Here is a 19,910-nt window from a genome sequence, read left to right as displayed (position 1 = left end):
CCCCCCCCCCGCCACCCCAAGATTGGCTGCCCCTTACCAGGTGCCGCCCCAAGCACGAGCTTGGTTGGCTGGTGCCTGGAGCCGGCCCTGCCCTCCACACCCAAACTCCTGCTGCTGGGGAACTGGGGGGCCCAAGACTGCTCCAGCACCAGCCGCTGCAGAAGTCATAGAAGTCACGGAATCCGGAGCCAATTTACAATCTGTTCCTTGCTTCACTGTGCTGCAGTCCAAGGCAGTATGTCATTTCATAACTTCTTTATGTGGCACAAATGTTTTCTAAGTAGGACTCAAGCAAGAAGCCTCAATCAGGGGGCTTACGTTTTTCCATTGTTTGTGAAGAACATTTTCACGGGACCACTTTACAGCTTCTCTGAACGTGTTTAATTTTATTCTTTTGCTTTCCACCAATAAAGTAAGAAGAGACCAATTCACCTAAGTTTTGATGTTGATGGCTTGGATCCCTCTCTGGCACCAGCTACAGGCACCCCAGTTCCTGGAGGAGTGACTTTGAGAGAGGGTATCTATGTAGCAGAAGAACTTTATAGAACAGGTACAATAAACACCTGAAAATTCTTAATACAGGTTTAGATTTAACATTTGCCATGTCTACCTACAGCATTTGAAGTGTTATGGTGAGGGATTTTCTAACTTTGAGGTACATATTGGATTTTTGCACTGCTTTAATATAAGAGGAATTCACAAATCAAATAAGAGAATGTGATATTCACTACTGCATAGTAGTGATGTAGGATGAAGGCTGATGAGCTCACAGTTTAGCTGTGGATGTCCAGAGTAAAGCCTGAGTTTTAACTATAGACTAAGAACTAAATAAGTGAGCATTGCCTAAGGCCTTGTCTACACTAAAGGGAAAAGTTGATCTAACCTACGCAATTTGAGTTACGTGAATAGATCCACACTATTTTTTGAGTTATGTGAATTAGATCCACACTACGCGACGTCGATGGGGGACATTCTCCCGTTGACTCTCCTTACTCTTCTCAATCCGGTGGAGTACAGGAGTCGATGGGAAAGTGATTGGCGGTCGATTTAGCGGGTCTTCACTAGACCCGCTAAATCGACCGCCGATGCATCGATCGCTGCAGCGTTGATCCTCTGGTAAGTGTAGACATGCCCTCAGCCATACCTGCCATTAAAATTACAATAGCTTGTGGCTCTGACTAGGAGAAAGAAAAGGAAAAGAAAAAGAATCCTACTTGCTATGCTTTATTTGGAATCTATGGACTGGGTAGTGACACAGACCTGGCAGAGCTCCCATTGCTGAATACTCAGCAGACTCCTATGTTTGAAATTCAAGTACTGGGTCGTGCATGCTATTAAGCCCACTGAGTCTGAGAAACAGGATTGTCAGGCTCTCTTCCAGTTTGTAGACTCCCTGGCTGGTACCCCTTTTTGTAAGTGGGACCCCATCATCCAAATGCAGTAGGCTTCAAGACCAATGCTGAACTACCACCCCCAAGTCTCACCAATAACTTAAACATACCCTTCCCCCTGACACTTCACTCAGCAAGCATAAGAGACTTAAGATGTGTGCAAAAGTAACAAAGCCTTCACAAACATCTCTCACCCTCCTTTGTCCTCACCACGCAGAGCCCTTTGGGTTTTGGTCAGTTCTTTTAGTGTCCCAAGTCCTTCCTCTCTCCTGCTCAGTCTTGTATTCTTGTCCTGGTCACTGAGAGGCAGCTGCTAAGAACAGGCCATGTATGTTTATAACTTTAAGTCCCCTCTGACATGGGAACCTCCTGGTCTCCCCGTCAGGTGATCAAGGCCCTCCATTAGGTGATCCATTTTTTGGTTACCACTCACCAAAGTCCAGACTGGAAAAACTGGTTTCTTGCAGCTTGCAACCTTCTTTAGCGTACCCATTGTATTGCCAGAGAAAAGTCATTCAATGTTTACAGCCCTTGACTGCTTTGCAATGTACACTATCACCACCTCTTGGAATTCCAGTCCAAAATTAAGGCAAAAAGACAACAGGGAAGGCACAACGTTGTTGTAGCCGTGTCGGTCCCAGGATATTAGAGGAACAAGGTGGGGACCAACTTCAGTTGGTGAGAGAGACAAGCTTTCAAGCAACACAGAGCTCTTTTTCAGGTCTGGGAAAAGTACTAAGAGTGTCACAGCTAAATACAAAATCAAATAGATACATATAGTTTAGCATAAGTATCTGTTCTAAGGGCCCATTCAAATCTAAACTTTCAGGAATACTTTGCCCACAGCATTCTAAATAGTGAATCCAGATGATCTCAAACCAGTGTGGCCACATCTGGTAATATCACCTCACCTCTTTGCCTACAGATTAAAATAGCATTAGGATTGAACATTTAATCAAAGCAGAGAAAGTGTCACCCTCTCTTAGTATAGGAAAAGAAAAGGAAAGTATTGCTGAAGAGTGGAGCTCATGAAAATTAAAACTGGAGGGGACAGAATAGTGAGTTAAATAGCAAGTTTTGAATACCTAGATGTTCTGGACCCAAAGGTTCAAATATCCCCTAACATCTCCTCATCCTTCCTTCAGAGAGATTAACTGTACCATATAGCTTACTCTCTGTGCAGGGCTTTTGGGTAAGACCTTTAACTGAGGTCCTGTCTGCTCTCATAGCACATTTTGCACGAATAGGGATTTACTAATTTCCATAGGCTACATTTCCCATGCTGTCCCTACTGTGTAGCACTCCGGTCTCTGTGTAGCTGTTGCACTCCCACCACAGCTACCTGTGTGTTTTAGTGGCATTTAGTTTGTGATGTGCTTTGTCAATTCACTGGAATGCAGGTGTTTGATAAAATGTAAAAACAGACACAAAGAAAGTTAGAAATCACCTGCAACTTTGTTGTATGGGAGCCCCAACAGGCATAGAGCTGATGTAGCTGGCTCCTATGACTTCTTCTTTACACCCCTTGGCTCAGACGACATATTGGGGGTGGGACTGAATGGGTCCTGGGCACTAGGGGGAAGTATCCAGAGCATTCTGCACTTTGGCTATGCCTCAGGTAGTGTATGAACCCTTGGGGACAAAGCTAGCTGGTTCAAATTAGAGTGGCCCCCCAACGATGCCTGAGGCTGAGGATTAGAGTCCTAACTAGTTCTCTGATATCAGCTCCTTGTTGTTGTGTCCAGCAGAAGATGAGCACAGTAGAATATCTGACTCTAAATAGCTGCATCCTACACTGGGAAAAGGCACACTACTGGTTGAGTCTTCTTAAACAAGCCTTTGTTAATGTTGATAAAGAACAAAGGCAAAACCCAGAAGGGGTAAAATACATCCTGCCTTGGAACCTCTGTGGTAGTGAGTTTGGAATTTCTTGACCTGAAAAGAAAATTATGCATCAATTGAAAGTTTTCTCAGTATAACTGTCATTTGTTATTGCAGGGTTGCTATCAGCAGTAGATATAATGGAGATCAATCCGGCTCTTGGGAAGACACAAGAAGAAGTTAACACAACGGTCAACACAGCTGTTTCAATTATCTTATCCTGTTTTGGTAAAGAACGTGAAGGTTCTCATAGTTCCAGTTACCGTATACCCAAGCCACAAAAATCCATCTGAACATATACAATTAAGTTCCAAGAAGTTTTTCAGTCCTAAAGTATAATATTTTGTTAATGACAGTTGCTTACTGAATGACTTTGGTAACCTCAAGCAAAAAAATAAGCTTTTCATCGAAGCTCAGTCACTAATGAGACAGTAATTCTCACTCATGCTAATGGAGGCGGGTGAAGTAAAGTGTCAGATTTGCTCATTCTGTTTTCTACTTTATGACAAATTCTAAAAGTCTAGTCAAACCATTTATTACCACCATGGCAGTAAATCACATTATTACTTCTATTTACTGACCTTGTTTTCGTTGCTCTCTATAAAGTTCCTGGTTCGTTAAAAAGAAAGTGGACATTTTTCTTATGCACTAAACTAAGTTTTCTGGAAGAGATTGCAAACTGTTAGTACTAGATAATCGTTCAACAAATTTCTACATGCAAAAACAGCCCACTACGTAGTAAGTAACATTACTTTAGCTCACCTTCTGCATTACTAAAACTTGAGTCAACACATCCAACATGTTATCTTACAAATTAAAAAGAAATTGACATTTTAAAATTCCAAGTAACTGGATTTGGGAAGTAGTTTTATAATGGGTATGTATGTTTCATTATAAATGAAATATTAATTAACTTTATATTGAAATTTTGCAGACAGACTAATGTACAGATGTGCTCTAGGCATTATTTTGGGGAAGTTCTATTGCCTGTGTTCTACAGGAGGTCAGAATAGATGATCACAATGGTCTCTTCTGGTCTCGGAATCTATGGTTTCATAGAACCATAGAATGGGAATGCACCATGTGAACTCCCTCTGGTGGCTAATAACTAAATTGAACTTCTTCCAGAGACTGATCTCAGATAATTTTGGCATTACAGACAGTTGTTCAAGTCTTACTAGATGAGTTTCCTCTGATCAAATACATTATATACAGAAATACCTAGGGTGACCACATTTCCCTAAGGGAAAACAGAACACTGTGTGGGGTAGCCCGAGCCCCTTTCCCCCCCCCCAACTGCTCACCTGAGCCTTGCGTCCCCCCCTGCGCGTGGGGCTGGCATCGCCGCTCACCCTCTCTCTCCCCTGCATGTTCCTCCGCACTGCACCCCACCCCACGCCACTTTTTTGACGAAAGTGGGCATTTGTCCCATTTGCTCTTGAGAATTGATAAAGTTGGCAAGAGGAAACAGGAAAACATGCCCACTTTTGCCAAAAAAAAGTCAGGACAGCTGGGACAGGGCTTAAAAAAGGGACTGTCCTGGCCAAAACAGGACATATGGTCACCCTAAAAATACCAGATTGTTAAAAACAATCAACTACGTGCATGCCTCTGCATTCTCCATGCTGCCTCCTACACAGAGAACAGTCTCTCAATTCTTATGCATCAGGCCCTTCTTTCACCTCCCGCAAATCTTATTATTTTAATATCTTATTATTCATACCTGCTGTGTTTGTCACAAACATTAACCCATGCTGCTATTGCCTGGGCAGCTGAGGGTTTCACCTTCAGTTTTAAAATCTATGATCAGCCACCCAAATGTAGGACTGAAATTGTACACAAACTATGCTTTGCTGTGATAGTCATTTAAAGCAGGAGCAAAAAAGCGCAACTTCTAACCTAAAGCATTCAGTCCAAAGTAGACAACGTTAGGCAAACAATAATTTCTTTTTAGACCACTGATGGTTAAGATAAGAGATTAAAGGACACTCACATCAAACAATGCTGGTATCTGTTTCTGTTGGTCAGGTACCTTATTCCAATGGTCTAGGGCAGCAGTTCTCAACCCACAGAAGTAGCACACAACTGCAGCCCAGCTCAGCTGTCTGCTAAAGGCCCGCCTGCATGCCCAGGGTCTGCCGGGTTCCCAGCTGTGTGGTGTGAAGGGCTCCGAGCTGCCAAGCGTGGAGGGGTCCAGCCAGGCTGCCCCACCGCCCAGGGTGGTGGGGATGGGGTCAGAGCTGCTGGCCTGCCCTGCATGGTGGGAATCCGGAGCAGGGCTGTTAGCAGGCCCCGTGGGGTCAGGGGCTCCAGCAGGGTCTGGGTCCAGGGCAGTTACCCAGCCCCACGAGCTCTGGGGTCCAGATCCAGGGCAGCCGGCCCACCCCTCATGCTCCGGGGCAGTCGGCCGGTCCTGATGGGTCCAGGGCTTCTGGCTGGACTGGGAGGGTCCGGGGGTCTGGGCAGCCAGCCGGTACTGCAAGCTCCAGGGCCTTATTGAAATTCCAGGAGGCAGGCGGGCAGAAGCCCGTCCACATCTAAAGGCCCCTTTCCTAGCCTTGTAGGAGGAGCCACTGGACCTGGGATCCAACTGAATGTGGGGGACAACTAAGGGCAGGGTGTGGGGGTCATAGGTTCAAAATTAGGGATGTAGATGGGGACACCGAGCAGAGAACCCCAGACAGCCCCACGGCTCCTCAAAGCTGTCTAGGGAGCCAGCAGATGCCGCCCACAGGAACTCTGCCAGTTCGCTTTCAAACCGTGCCAAGGGAACAACTCTACATGGCAGGAGGAGGTTGACTAGGAGGTCTCGCAACTTCGTGGGGCCATGGACAGGGTGTGCATATTTGAAAAGGTGTGGGGAGAAGTGCAGCCAGAACTTCAACCGGAGATTCTGGAGGAGCCGGAATAGGGGCTGCAACCTGCCGCATTCTAGATAGAAGTGCGCCAGGGTCTCCCTCACACAGCAAAAGGGTCAGGCATAGGGGATGGGGGTGAACCGCGCTAGGTACACGCCCGTGCTTACGGCTCTATTGGGGAGCCACCAACCGACATCCTGGGCAGGCCATGGGACTAGGGTGGAATATAGGCTGGTCCACTGGGGTTCTTCACCCTCTACAGGTGGTAGAAGGTCCTGCCACTTGGTATCGTGGTAGGACATGACGGTGAAGAAGTGAAATGTGTGGAGAATGAACGTGTAGAGTTGTTCCCTTGGTGTGGTTCAAAAGGTGTCCGGGGTGGGCAGCTGGCCGGCCCCGTGGGGCCCGGGGCAGCCGCATGACAAGGTCCAGGGTAGCCAGCCATCCCCGCGGGGTCCAGGGCAAGCAGTGGGGCGGCCCGCACAGTGAGGGATGGGGTCAGGGCTGCCGCTGCCCTGCCACCTGGCCCCTGTGGACCACAATGTGTAATCAGTTGAAAACCACTGGTCTAGGGCAACAACCTCGGAAGCCTGCTAATGAGCTTTGCACACACATTAAAAGGAGACTATATCCCAACACTTTTATGTAAGTAAAAAATACTTAAACCCATTGGTCAGTAATTCTACCACCTAGCTAAAGACAGAATGACTCAGGAGACTGTTAATGGGACAGAGAGCCTTTCAGCTTTAGGTCACAGGTTCAAACCCAGGCTGGTAGTGGCCAAATATTATCTTTTGATGGCCTCAGTCCAATTTCACATGTTGTCATCTCTGCATAGGCCAGGAACTGAAGGAGCTTAGACACTGAGCTACTGAATCCATTTATGTACACAGGTAGACATTAGATGGAGGGAGAGGGCTAATTTATATTGTTGCAGCTTGCTTAGCGAAGAAACAAAAGATTTCAGGCTCCAATTTTAAAGGGTGAGAAAAACCTCACAGGTTTTAGGGTTCCCAATAGCTCTAAACATTTGCTCCTAAAAGCAGGAGGCCAAATTCTGTTACTCTCCACGCAAGACCAATGACCGTAAATAAGTGCTACACAGAACTGCAGATGTACATTCTAGTCCCTGGCCAACCCCAAGAATTATTTCTACATAGTATAGGACTATTCTGTAGTGTGCGTGCACATAGTAGTTGCTATTGTTCGGTCAGAGGTCACGCACGCACCAGTAATGAAGCTTGATACTTATACAGCATTTTTCATTCATACATCTTAAACCTCTTTAGAAAGGTGAGTAAATATTATCTCAGTTTTACAGAGAAGTAAATTGAAACACAGAGAGGTAAGTGATTTGACCAAAGTGATATAGCAGACCCAGGAAATGAACTCAGCCCTTCTGTTTCCCAACCCTATCAATTGACCCTTTGGCTCTGCCTCAGAATAACCTTTGGAGAGGCCTCTGGAGAAGCAGACTAAACTTCCAAGATGTGTACTGGATTTCTGGAGGGCACCTAGGTGCAGTGTGTTACCAAATCCAGTCTGGCAGACATGAGAATCACTTAACTCAACTTTGGAATGGAGCAAGACAGTTTTTTAAAAGGCATGCAGAAGTACTACTGTTCCTGTCCTAAACTGTTGTGAAGTTGTATAACTTATGCAAACTGTAAGATGAATATAGGTAAGGCAGTTCATAATTACTCACACTGGACCACTTGTTAGAAACTTGGGGGGTATGAATGATTTAAAAGATAGCATCCTGACAATACAGTGCCTTCTAAACACTATGCTAGGTGTTGACTATGCAGACTAATATGAAGAATTCTTTCTACTGAATCAACACTATCTTTTAAAGCACCAGGGCTTTCAGCAGGAGGTGCTCATGAGGCCTAACCTTACTAAAGTTGTGAGTTCTGTGGAGATCATTGTCTGAGATGGTATTGTTGTAGAAGATTTAGAACAGAGAGACTTAGATGTTCTAATTAACCCCTATTTTTAAACTGAAGAGCATGGCAAATAAATAATAAGGTGTAAGATAGCAAACAGTATTACCATAAACTTGAAGGGTTTTTTTAATTAAAAAATTCTTTAAAGATGTCAAATATGATCAATATTTTACAAATCTTAATTGAGACTATTTTCACTTTTGTTATCCAGTCATACCTGGTAAACAACTGACAGACACATATACAAATAAAATATGAAGAATTAAAGTAGTGGATTATACAAACCTAAAATAAAGCTTGGATGTGATGAAAATCCAACCGTGACTGACTAATAAAAATTACACCATTTCCCAACCAGGGAAAATAAATATCAACCAGCAAATCTTAATTGAATACACAGATTTTAAACACAGTTCCATTTTAGATGGTCTTTGGCTAATAATCTAGCAGCCTGTTAGTTCACGCTAGATCAAAGCCACTGCTCATCTATTTACTTTAATGAAGACATAAGTAAATTCCCTAGTTTACAATGAATCATTCACAGTCATTAAAGAGACTAAGGCCAGGTCTACACTACAGAGTTATATCGGTATAACTATGTTGCTCAAGAGCCAGAAAAATCCACCCCCCTGAGCGACGTAGTTGTACCACCTAACCCCGGCGTTATACGTGCTGTCAAGGGGGGGGGGGGGGGGGGAGGAGGGACTTCTCCTATCGACATAACTACCCTCTCTCATGGAGGTGGATTAGCTACGCTGACAGAAGATGCTCTCCTGTCAGTGTAGCAGTGTCTTCACTAAAGTGCTGCAGCTGTGCTGTATGCACAGACAAGCCCTAAATCCCCAATTGAAGAAAGCATTTAAACACATCCTTAACTTTAATCAAATATGCAAGTCTCATTGACTTACACCATTGGAACTTAAGCATGTAGTTAAGCACCCTCCCTGTGGGACTAAACTTGTTCATATGATCAAAAATCAAGAACATTAATTTTCACAGCTCACTCTCATCATGAGCGGGAGGTCAAGTAAAAGGGATTTGTGCACGCAAGATGTGACGGTGCCGCCTCTACTCATGTCGGATGGTACCTTATTACATGGGTAGTCCCACTGACTTCAAAAAGGCAGTATTCAAGATGAGTGAGGATCAATATCTGTCCCCTAGTGATTAAGTAGACAGTACTGGTGAATACCAATTGAAGTATCCATCTTTATGTTTAGTCCATGGATTAATATTCGATCCCAGGGTTTGAAGAGAGAATCTGGCTGACATTTAGGATTAACGTTTTCATTTAAAAGAAAACTAGGTTTTTACATACCACCATGCTAGGCACCTCTGAAAAAAGCTAATATAGACAGATAGAAAGAAGGAAAACTACGATGGTTTGAAGAGGGCTATGGAGCTGCTTTACAAAATAGTCATCTTATCAGACATCCACAAATGCCACTGTTTGCAGCATACCTTTGACCAGTTCAACACATCCCTTATCTAGTCTCTGATATAAACAGGAAGAGTGGAGTGGAGTGCAGATGATGCACAAACTGATTCACCACACAAATCAAAATGAAGCAGCAGGCTGGAGATGGTTCTCTTCCCTTGTTACACAATGTCACCAAGTTCAGACCAAAGAGAGTTTCATCTTGATCAATAGAAAAAAGTCTTCACATAGACACCAGTATGATGTCCTGTTCTATTGTGTTACTGGCTAAGCAACATTAACAGGCACTTGGCTAGGCTGTGGTGCTGGAGACCCGCTGTTGATGGATTGCTGAGGAATAGCAGCTGGTTCCATTTTGCTGATGTGTGTTATGAAACGTAGACGGAGTTTCAAAGACGGTCTTAAATTGCAAATAATTTTCTCTACCTATAAAAAACAAAACAAAAAAAGACCCCTCAGGATACATCTACACTGCAGCTGGGAGTATGCTTCCCAGTGCAGGCAAATGGACATGCACTAGCTCTTCTCAAGCTAATGCGCTAAACACAGTGGTGTAGCTGGGGGATAGCAAGGGCAGCGGCTTGGCTAGTCACTAAAGTACATTCCCGGGGGGGGGCTGGGCAGGTTTGTGCTCAGGCAACTCACTTGAGCAGCCACTTGCGCTACCCTGGCTACACTGGTAGCGCAGCCGTCTTCCCACGTTGGGAAGTACGTTCCCAGCTGCAGTTTAGACGAACCCACAAATGCTGAAAAATGTATTATCAAAACACAAAGTAATTTGACACATTTTAACTCAAGAGAAGAATGATACCCTAGAACAATACGGCAAGACAGATTTATCGTAAATGCTACCTAAATGAATCTCTGAATTTCATCAGTTCTCATCCCAAAACCTCCTCGGTCTAGGACTCAACCAAAACGGTGCAAAATTCAAAATAGAAACCTGGATCAGGTTTCAGTAAAAGATTAATTAAAGTTCAAGAACCCTTTTGGTGAACATGGGATGTTTTATGCTTTTGCAACAAAACCAGATGAAATTTGGTTATTTAATTTGAACCCAAAGCTCAAAGTAAAACTCAGAAGGTGTGGATTGAAACAGCACAAAAATCTAAACATAAATGCTTATGAATCAAACACACTGACATTTATATAGCAGCACTCCTATTGCCATCTCATAAAGAAAATCAAACTCTCGTCACAATTTCCCTGTGGTCTGAAATCTGTCTCAAAATCTAGCCTACAGCTTCTAACTGAGAAAACCTGTACCAGTAATTGATTGGGAATGTACACAGCTGTGAAGGGTTTTGTGATCTTTTTACATTTAAGATCATACACAAAAAGAGATCATGGTACAAATTGTTATATTAAATGTAACCTTGCTTTTAGCTTCAAGGTATATTGTTCACTTACTTGATCTTTCACGCTGTCCCCAGTAAACATGTACTTCATATGATACAAGAAATCACATATGGGATCCATGTAGTTCAGATGTGTACTGCATTGGTCCACATCGAGAAGCATTTCATAAAATGCCACCCCAATCTGTTTTCACACATAAAAACCAAATGAAAATAAAAAGTTTAAAACATTTGCTGTCTGGATTTACACACTATATTTTTAAGTTTATTCTTTTGCGGAGGAGAAATACATTTATTATGTGTATCTTCTACTTATCTGAACTTCCTGTTAAACATTTGCTTTCATGTGAAAGAAGTCTGACAACTCTAAGGTTATGTCTACACGAGGGGTGGCCAACCTGAGTCTGAGAAGGATCCAGAATTTACCAATGTACATTGCCAAAGAGCCACAGTAATATGTCAATATGCATCCGAAGAAGTGGGCTGTAGCCCACGAAAGCTTATGCTCTAATAAATTTGTTAGTCTCTAAGATGCCACAAGTACTCCTGTTCTTTTTAGTAATATGTCAAGTATCAGGGGGTAGCCCTGTTAGTCTGTATCTACAAAAACAACAAGGAGTCTGGTGGCACCATAAAGACTAACAGATTTATTTGGGCATAAGCTTTCGTGGGTAAAAACCTCACTTCTTCAGATGCATAGAGTGAAAGTTACAGATGCAGGCTACACACCACACCACAGAAACACCAACCCAGGAACCAATCCCTGTAGCAAACCTCGTTGCCTACTCTGTCCCCATATCTACTCTGGCGACACCATCAGAGGACCCAACCACATCAGCCACACCATCAAGGGCTCATTCACCTACACATCCACTAATGTTATATATGCCATCATGTGCCAGCAATGCCCCTCTGCCATGTACATTGGCCAAACCGGACAGTCCCTCCGCAAAAGAATAAATGGACACAAATTGGACATCAGGAATGGTAACATACATAAGCTAGTAAGTGAACACTTCAATCTCCCTGGTCATTCTATTACAGATTTAAAAGTCACTATCATTGAACAAAAAAACTTCAGAAACAGACTTCAAAGAGAAATAGCAGAACTAAAATTCATTTGCAAATTTAACACCATTAATCTGGGCTTGAATAGGGACTGGGAGTGGCTGGCTCATTACAGAAGCAGCTTTTTCTCTCCTGGAATTGACACCGCCTCATCTGGTGCCATTATTGGGAGTGGACTACATCCACCCTGATTGAATTGGCCCTGTCAACACTGGTTCTCCACTTGCGAAGTAACTCCCTGCTCTCCATGCGTCAGTATATAATGCCTGCATCTGTAACTTTCACTCTATGCATCTGAAGAAGTGAGGTTTTTACCCACGAAAGCTTATGCCCAAATAAATCTGTTAGTCTTTAAGGTGCCACCAGACTCCTAGTAATATGTCAGCAGCCCCTCATCAGCTTCCCCCCACTTACTTCCAGCGCCTCCCACCCACCGGGAGCCCCGCTGATCAGCGCCTCCCCATCCCTCCCCCCACCTCCTGATCAGCTGTTTTGTGGCGTGCAGGAGGCTCTGGGGGGGAGTGGGAGGAGCGAGGGCACGCCAGGCTCAGGGGAGCGGGCGGGAAGGGGTGGAGTGGAGGCCGAGCCTGTGGCAGAGCCAGGGATTGAGCAGTGAGCACCCCCGGCACATTGGAAAGTTGGTGCCTGTAGCTCCAGCCCCGGAGTCGGTGCCTATACGTATTAACTTCTGAAGAGCTGCAAGTGGCTCCGGAGCCACAGGTTGGCCACCCCGGTCTACACTATGAACCAGCAGTGTGATTCCCCTGCGCATGTACATATACTCACGCAAGCTCTCATTGAGCTAGGACAAGTACAAACAGGCAGCGGCAGTAGAGGCACGGTTGTGCCGAATACATACCAACCAGTTTCACGTGGGTTTGTACTAGGCACGGCTCAGCTGTGCCTACGCTGCCCTACCTGTAGTACCACAGCTACACTGCTATTTGTACTCGTACTAGCTCGATGAGAGCTAGTACGAGTATGCGTACATGAGCAAGGGAATCACATTCCTAGCTCACAGCATACATGTAGCCTAACTGGCCCCACGGCGCCTCACTTTGGAAATTAGAATAATTTAATAACCTTCCTAAAAATCTGAATTATGGTAGTTTTATTTATGTAGTTTGATACCCAATGCTTTTAATCAGATTTTTACTAGGTTCAGAGTCAGCAACCTATTCCTCTTCAGCAAAGTACTAAGCACAAACTTAAGTCTCATTGACTGAAACAGACTTTAAGCATGTGCTTATGTGATTTGCTGGAGTCCTAGAGAGTGCTATGCTAATACAGAAAAAGATTTTAAAGTCTCCTATTAGTTGATGGACATAAACTAATGCTAATTAATGAACAGTGGTACCTAAAGCTGGGAAACATCTGGGTTTGTTTGTTTTTTAATATATTCTTTTAACTGTTCATGAATTCTCCATGAACAGATCATGATTTGAAAGAATGTTTGTTTGCATTTATTAAACAAATGTTTTGTGCAAACATGTTTCAACCTAGGGTTATTTCACATTTGATCTCTATGATTAGTCAGCTAAGTAAAAAGGTATTTGTTCCCTATTTGGGAGGCAGAGGATAAAGTGAATACATCATTGGGACTTTAATTCTCTCAGGAACAGAATAGAATTTTATGGAGAAGTAACGAGGTGGTCAGTGGATTAAAGCGACTAAGAAATTTTAAGTCTTTTCTCTTTACTTTTCTAGAAGAGTATTATATTCTTGCTTTTGCATATGGAATACAGATATAAAAAAAAAATCTATTTTCTTCCTGAGTGAGGGAAGAGAGAAAGAAGCAATATTTAGTGGCTGTTTATAGTATACAGCACTCAGAAGTGTGCTAGGTGCTTTATTGAAATGTATAAAAAGATGCTCTTTCCTGCCCTGAATAGTTTATTTTTCCTCTTTTTTATTATTCAATCGTTTTGCTCTAAGATTTAGCAAATTAGTGCTGGCATATGATGGCATTTGTTGCAGTGTTGTCTTTCTGTTGTGATATGTGTTATTTAAAGAAATATGAATATGAATTTTTTGTGTTTTTGTAAGTCTAAAGGAATAAAATTAAACCCAAGAGACAGCATAAGGTAATAGGTGAGAGTTACAAAGAAATGGGAGAAATAAGGAGCAAGATTATAAATACACAATAACAAGGTCACATGATTACTTAGCTATAATTATACATACACTTATTCCATCATATGTTCACACATTACATCCAAAAATATCAAAAGAATATTAAAGTTGCATAGTCAAGCCCTCCTAAATGTCATGCCAAGATAGGAAATTTGCCCCCCTTACAGGTATGCAGGCCTAATGTTCTTTTAACAGAAGAAATTACATTAAAAAAAAAAACCTCAGTCTTTTGAAAAAGACAAACTGAAAAAAACAAAAACAAAAAAACAGAAGTTGCCTGATGTGGAGTCATACTGATCCCCAACTTGGATCATCAGCAGGGTTTTGATCTTAAGTTCCACAGCACAGACCTCTACCAGTTGAGATAACAGAGTAACTGATAGCCATAGTCAGTTGCTAGTCTCTATGTAGACCAGCTACTAGAGGGAGATAAGATACACACTATTTCCTGACAACAGAGGAACTTAAAGACTCAGGTTTCCTGAGAGGAGTATTCTCTAGTAGTTAAAGACCTCTCTGCCCTTGTGTCCCCAGGCTGTTTGTCCCACCTCTGTTCCTATTCATCCCCCCATTTGTGTCTATATACTCCCCCCTCTCTTTTCTCCTCCTTCCCCATTGCTGCTATTCACTCCATCAGCTCCTGGCACCAACCGCTGGCTCCTACCCCCTTCTGCTGTCCTTCCCATCCTCTGGGTCCTGCAATTCCCTCCCTCCCTCCCTCCCTCTCTCTCTCTGCCCTACCCCTCCTGCAGTCCAATCAGGGTAGATCTTCCTCATCCTCCATGCTGCTGGGATACCACCAAGGGGAGCAGTGAGAATCTTCAGAGAATTTAGCTGCTACAGTCTCTACTTAGCATGTCAAAGCTGGGAATTTTCAGGGGCTTATAACTTGGCCAAATTTGGGAAAATTTCACATGGATGGCAAGATGCATCCATGACACTAAGGTGACTCCCCTGCCAAATTTCAATCATTTATTCCAAAATATGAAAGTAATGAAACAATTGCAAGATTTATACTTTAAAAAAAACAACACATGGGTACATGCTCAGAAACAGTGGAACCATTTTAATTAAAACTTTACAAAAATATTCAACCCAAGGCAGATACCCATCATGAAAAATTTCAACTTGAATGGCTGAAGTTTGGCAAAGTTGTACGCAACTGAAAAAGGTTCTTATAATTAGGTCCCTACCAAATTCATGGCCACGAAAAACGCATCACGGATCGTGAAATCTGGTTTCCCTCCTGTGAAATCTTGTCTTTTGTGTGCTTTTACCCTCTACTATACAGATTTCACAGGGGAGACCAGCGTTTCTCAAATTGGGGGTCCTAACCGAAAAGGTTACAGGGGGGTCGCAGTATTGCCACCCTTACTTCTGCGCTGCCTTCAGAGCTGGGTGGCTGGAGAGCGGCGGCTGTTTGCTGGATGCCCAGCTCTGAAGGCAGCACCCCACCAATGCAGCGCAGAAGTAAGGGTAGCAGTACCATAATACTCCCTACAATAACCTTGCGACCCCCCCCACAACTTCTTTTTGGCTCAGGACCCCTACAATTACAACACCGTGAAATTTCAGATTTAAATAGGTGAAATCATGAAATTTACGATTTTTAAAATCCTATGACCGTGAAATTGATCAAAATGGACCATGAATTTGGTAGGGCCTTACTTATAATGGAGAGCATTAGGTAACCTTAACTACAGATTTAACTAGCGCAACCAGTCCTGTCTATAATTTATTATGCATACACTGCAAGAGTGATAAAATGTGTGTATATATTTGACCCTGATGTTTAATTACTTTAAATGCTAAGTTCTTTCTTTACTAAAAAGTAATAAATTTTCAATAAGCGGGTGGGTTATCTCCCTTCAAGTAGCGAGCACCATGAAAGCACAGGGTTCTGTTCTCACAGAGCTCATTGCAGGACTGGGGCTTTAATTTCAAAGATTTCCCCAGCTTTTGAGTTTCAAAGACCACACAAAATTAGACTGTAAAAGCCAGGACAAGAGCTATATTTTACCTCTATCATACATCGTGTCCTCTCTTGCTGAAACCGCTGTAGAAAAGGACCAACAAGGTGGTAAACATAAAGTAACTGGAATTCTGTCTTCACTATGGGTATCAAGACTTCAGTGAGGAATCTGCAGTATTTCAAACAGGACACATCACTATTTTGTACATTTATCTTACGTTAAAGTAGCCATGCCACCAAAAACAACACCATTTTTCAACATTCAATATTATCGTCACTCATAACGCTCAGACATTTATGACTGCATTTGGGGTTTTCTTGCTCTTCCTCAGACTGGTTGGAAGTGACAGCATTTTGCTATGGTGGAAATACCGTCAAAGTGTTTCATCCTCCCCTAAAACCCAAACTTAAGTGCTCATGTTAAAAATGACTGAACACTTGCTGAATAACACTCATAGAACCATACTCAGTATGTCAGCACAACTAGCCGTAGGGACCATGACTGAGCTATGAATGGTTCACACAGCCCCAAGGACTAGAAGCTGCATAGGCTCACCCAAGATCAGCCTGGAGAATGAAAGGGAGAGTCAAATGCAGGCCTCTTAGGTAGTGACACTGGCACTAAGTCACTGAATAGGGTCACCTAATTGTGACTAGTACTTCATGCCATCTCCCACTTATGTAGGCAATGATAAATCCAGGACAGAATATTAAAAGATGAACTGAAAAGCTAAAATGAAAGCTGAGTTAAAGCCCCCACACATGCTCTGAAGAACTCTCATTAATAAGGCAGCATAGAAATACATTTTAACTAAACTTTTAATAAACTGCAAGATATGAAATGCTACAGCTTCCTGGCTTGCTAAGGACATCTCCAAGTGTATCACTGCAATGTCTATTAATTTACAAAGAACTTCCCCCACTGGCTACAAATGCTACATACAAAGATTAAAAACAAAATTACACAGAGCTGATCATAATGGATGCCATTAAGCAAGTGTATTGCCACTGCCAGTATAAGCTGCAACCAATCTGTAATGAGTAAGAAAAAACCAAACACAAGCTAAATGAGATAAAATATGCTTTACATCATACCCTGAAGGCTACCAAACACTGGTGGAGAGCCCAAAGATATAGATAAAAGAGACAAGAACCAGCTTAAAAACCAAAAAACCCTACCATCACCCATGTTTTAGAGGATTTTTTGATTACTTGATCTGATTTGCTTTCCCTCTCCGCCACATACTTGTTGTGTACATATTGGACATATTGTTTTCCTGTACACAGTATGGAAGGGGTGTCAAAAGTGTACTTTAAACTATCCGTTACCCATTATACATACTTTGGAATGAGGGAAAGTTGACCAATGCTAGAATGGTGCCACACGGCATGTGCCAATGCCAAAGTGTAACTACAACTCATCTCAGAGTAAGACTGATGGCAAGCTGTGAAGTCAAAGAGCTGGAATGGGTAACCAACCCACTCTGTTTCTGATGTCAAGCTAGGACTGTTGATAACACTGACAATTCGATCATGGAGGACAATCCAGTATGGCTCCTGGCAAAACAAAAAACCCCAAAGGATTGTTATTCTTTTAATTTTTAGAAGAAAAGAGAATACTTTCTCCCCCACCTCCCTCAGATTACTGTAAATTATTAAAAATATTTATATAACAGTCTTAATTTACACAAATACTTTACCTACCCATTTTCTGACAAAGATCTTAATATCTAAATAAGACAAGATACCACCAGTTCAGGAGAGAGGGAGCACGGGGATTGTTAATGAAAGGAAGGATGGAGGGACTGTTTGAAAATATGGAATTTAAAGAGTCATCTGAGGCAGAAAAGAATGGCAGTTGGTGGAAGTGGATCGGGGAACTGTTCCAGGCACAGGAACAATACAAGGCACAAGCTAAGAACATACAAACGGCCATACTGGATCAGACCAATGGTCCATCTTGCCCAGTATCCTGTCTTCCAACAGTGGCCAATGCCAGGTGCTTCAGAGGGAATGAACAGAACAGGTAATCATCAACTGATCCATCCCCTGCCCTCCCAGCTTCTGGCAAATGGAGGCTAGGGACAAGGATGGTGTAAAGGTAGGAGACTGTAGGGAGCAAAGAAAGCAGAGATGCAGGACCTTGTAGATGAAGATGAGAAGCTTACATTTTTTACAATGAAAAATAGGAAGACAATGGACGGTTTCAAAGGGATGCGTGATGTAACTGGTGAGGGTGTGGAAATAACTTTGGTAGATCAAGTGGAAAGGGGACCGGAGCAGAAAAGGGGTGAAAAAAGGAAATTAAATCAAAAATATTCATCAGTGTTGAAGCTGAGTCATCAAACACTAAAACTCAGCATCTTCAAAAGATGAAAATTTCTACTAGAACATTTTAAACTCAATTATACATATTAGTTTCTATTCTTGTTTTCCTTGTTAAATTTTAAACTTCCTTTTTATGATTTATTCCTATTCCATTATGTTCTATAAAGCTATATGTGATGTGCAAAGCAGAGTTAATGTTACATCAGTCTTCTTATCTTGGGGAATTTTCTGACTTCATTCCCAAGCTTAAACACTGCACAAATTTTTTTTTTGTAGTTAATATATAGCAACTTTATTTTCCTACAAGGAAACAAGATTGTGAAAAATCCAGTTTCGCACCTCTCCCCTGCAAATCCCACAGTGGGTTTGGTCAGACAATGAAGGACAAAGCACAGATGTTTCATAAGCTTCCCAGTGGCTTTTGGAACTACTCCAGGTGCATCAGAAAGAAACTAGTTGCACTAATCCCTAGCTTTTATGGAAGAATGCATTCTTTTCTCTGTTCAGAAAATTTTAAAATACATACAGACTCACTGGTAAGGCTGTGATAATCAGTCCAATAGCATTCATCCAAGCTGTGATATTCTCTCTTGGCACCAGAGGCTGACTACAAATAGGGAGGGGGAAAAAAATCTGAAGTTATATAAGATTTCTCATGACTTTTGATATATTTATGATGAATGAAATATATTCCTAGAGAAATTATAGACTTTTGTCTTAAGAAAAAGGTATATATACAAACGTGTGACTATGTGGTTTATTTAACTGGTTAGTTGAGTACCACATTGACACTGCATGGAAAACTTTTTAAACAATTTTGTTCCTGTAGCATGTTCTCTCTTAAGAGACATTAGAGACATTTGTATGAATAAAGACATTTGAGACATTTGTATGAATAAAGTCTTCACAGTGATATCGATTCCTTTGATGACTCATTTCCCCACGATCCCAAAGCCTGCATCAGGGCAACCTTCCTTGGCTGGGTAAGGTGGGAAAGGAATCCTTTTTTTCAACCTATCATTACCACTAGGGTGACCAGATAGCAAGTGTGAAAAATTGGGACGGGGTGGGGGGTAATAGGCTCCTATATAAGAAAAAGTCCCAAATATCGGGACATCTGGTCACCCTAATTACCACTTAGAGATGGCCTTCTGAGTCACTAATTAAATGCAAGGTGCTCCGTCCCTTTACAACTCTTTCAGTACCTGCTGGCTCCAAAAGCAAGTCACTGAGCTTAGGAATGAAGTCCAAACGTCTCATGTGGCAACACAGAATGAGATCTGTAAAATGCCATCTCCAATATCACATGGTAACAATGAAAATTATAACAGATGTTAAATGCAGTATAAAAATATAAACTATGATACACTTTTGGACCTCAAGCATCCTACCAATTTTTCTGCTTTTCTCCCTGTAGTCAAAGATCTTTTGTTACAGGAACTGATGGCCCTCCCCCTCTGGATGAGTGCTACACATGGCTCCTTTCCCCTCCTGTTAACGCCTATGAACACACTGGACAAGTTGCTGACAAATGTAC

At 42.5% G+C, this 19,910-nt stretch overlaps 2 protein-coding genes across 3 annotated transcripts in view; one reads left to right on the top strand and one right to left on the bottom strand.

Annotated features, from left to right (window-relative positions):
* Positions 1–3,896, top strand: part of ARG1 (arginase 1) — an 18,739-nt gene extending 14,843 nt beyond the window's left edge. Inside the window, exons 7-8 of the mRNA XM_024208255.2 lie at positions 414–550; positions 3,390–3,896. Of these exons, the coding sequence (XP_024064023.1) occupies positions 414–550; positions 3,390–3,565 (313 nt within the window). The 3' untranslated portion in view covers positions 3,566–3,896. The remainder of the gene's footprint in view (positions 1–413; positions 551–3,389) is intronic.
* Positions 3,897–8,883: 4,987 nt separating this feature from the next.
* The window catches only part of MED23 (mediator complex subunit 23), a 52,742-nt gene continuing 41,715 nt past the window's right edge, over positions 8,884–19,910 (bottom strand). For both annotated transcript variants that reach the window (XM_024208253.3, XM_024208254.3), the window contains 5 exons: positions 18,908–18,980; positions 17,388–17,602; positions 16,094–16,214; positions 10,925–11,056; positions 8,884–9,940 (listed from right to left, as the gene is read on the bottom strand). In XM_024208253.3, the coding sequence (XP_024064021.1) occupies positions 9,782–9,940; positions 10,925–11,056; positions 16,094–16,214; positions 17,388–17,602; positions 18,908–18,980 (700 nt within the window). In that variant the 3' untranslated portion in view covers positions 8,884–9,781. The remainder of the gene's footprint in view (positions 9,941–10,924; positions 11,057–16,093; positions 16,215–17,387; positions 17,603–18,907; positions 18,981–19,910) is intronic.

The sequence above is a fragment of the Terrapene carolina genome, unplaced genomic scaffold (assembly GCF_002925995.2).
Source record: "Terrapene carolina triunguis isolate 2854851 unplaced genomic scaffold, T_m_triunguis-2.0 Scaffold85, whole genome shotgun sequence".
Lineage (NCBI taxonomy): Eukaryota > Metazoa > Chordata > Testudines > Emydidae > Terrapene > Terrapene triunguis.
The sequence above is the reverse complement of the archived record's forward strand: the minus strand, read 5'-3'. Positions and strand labels throughout refer to the sequence as shown.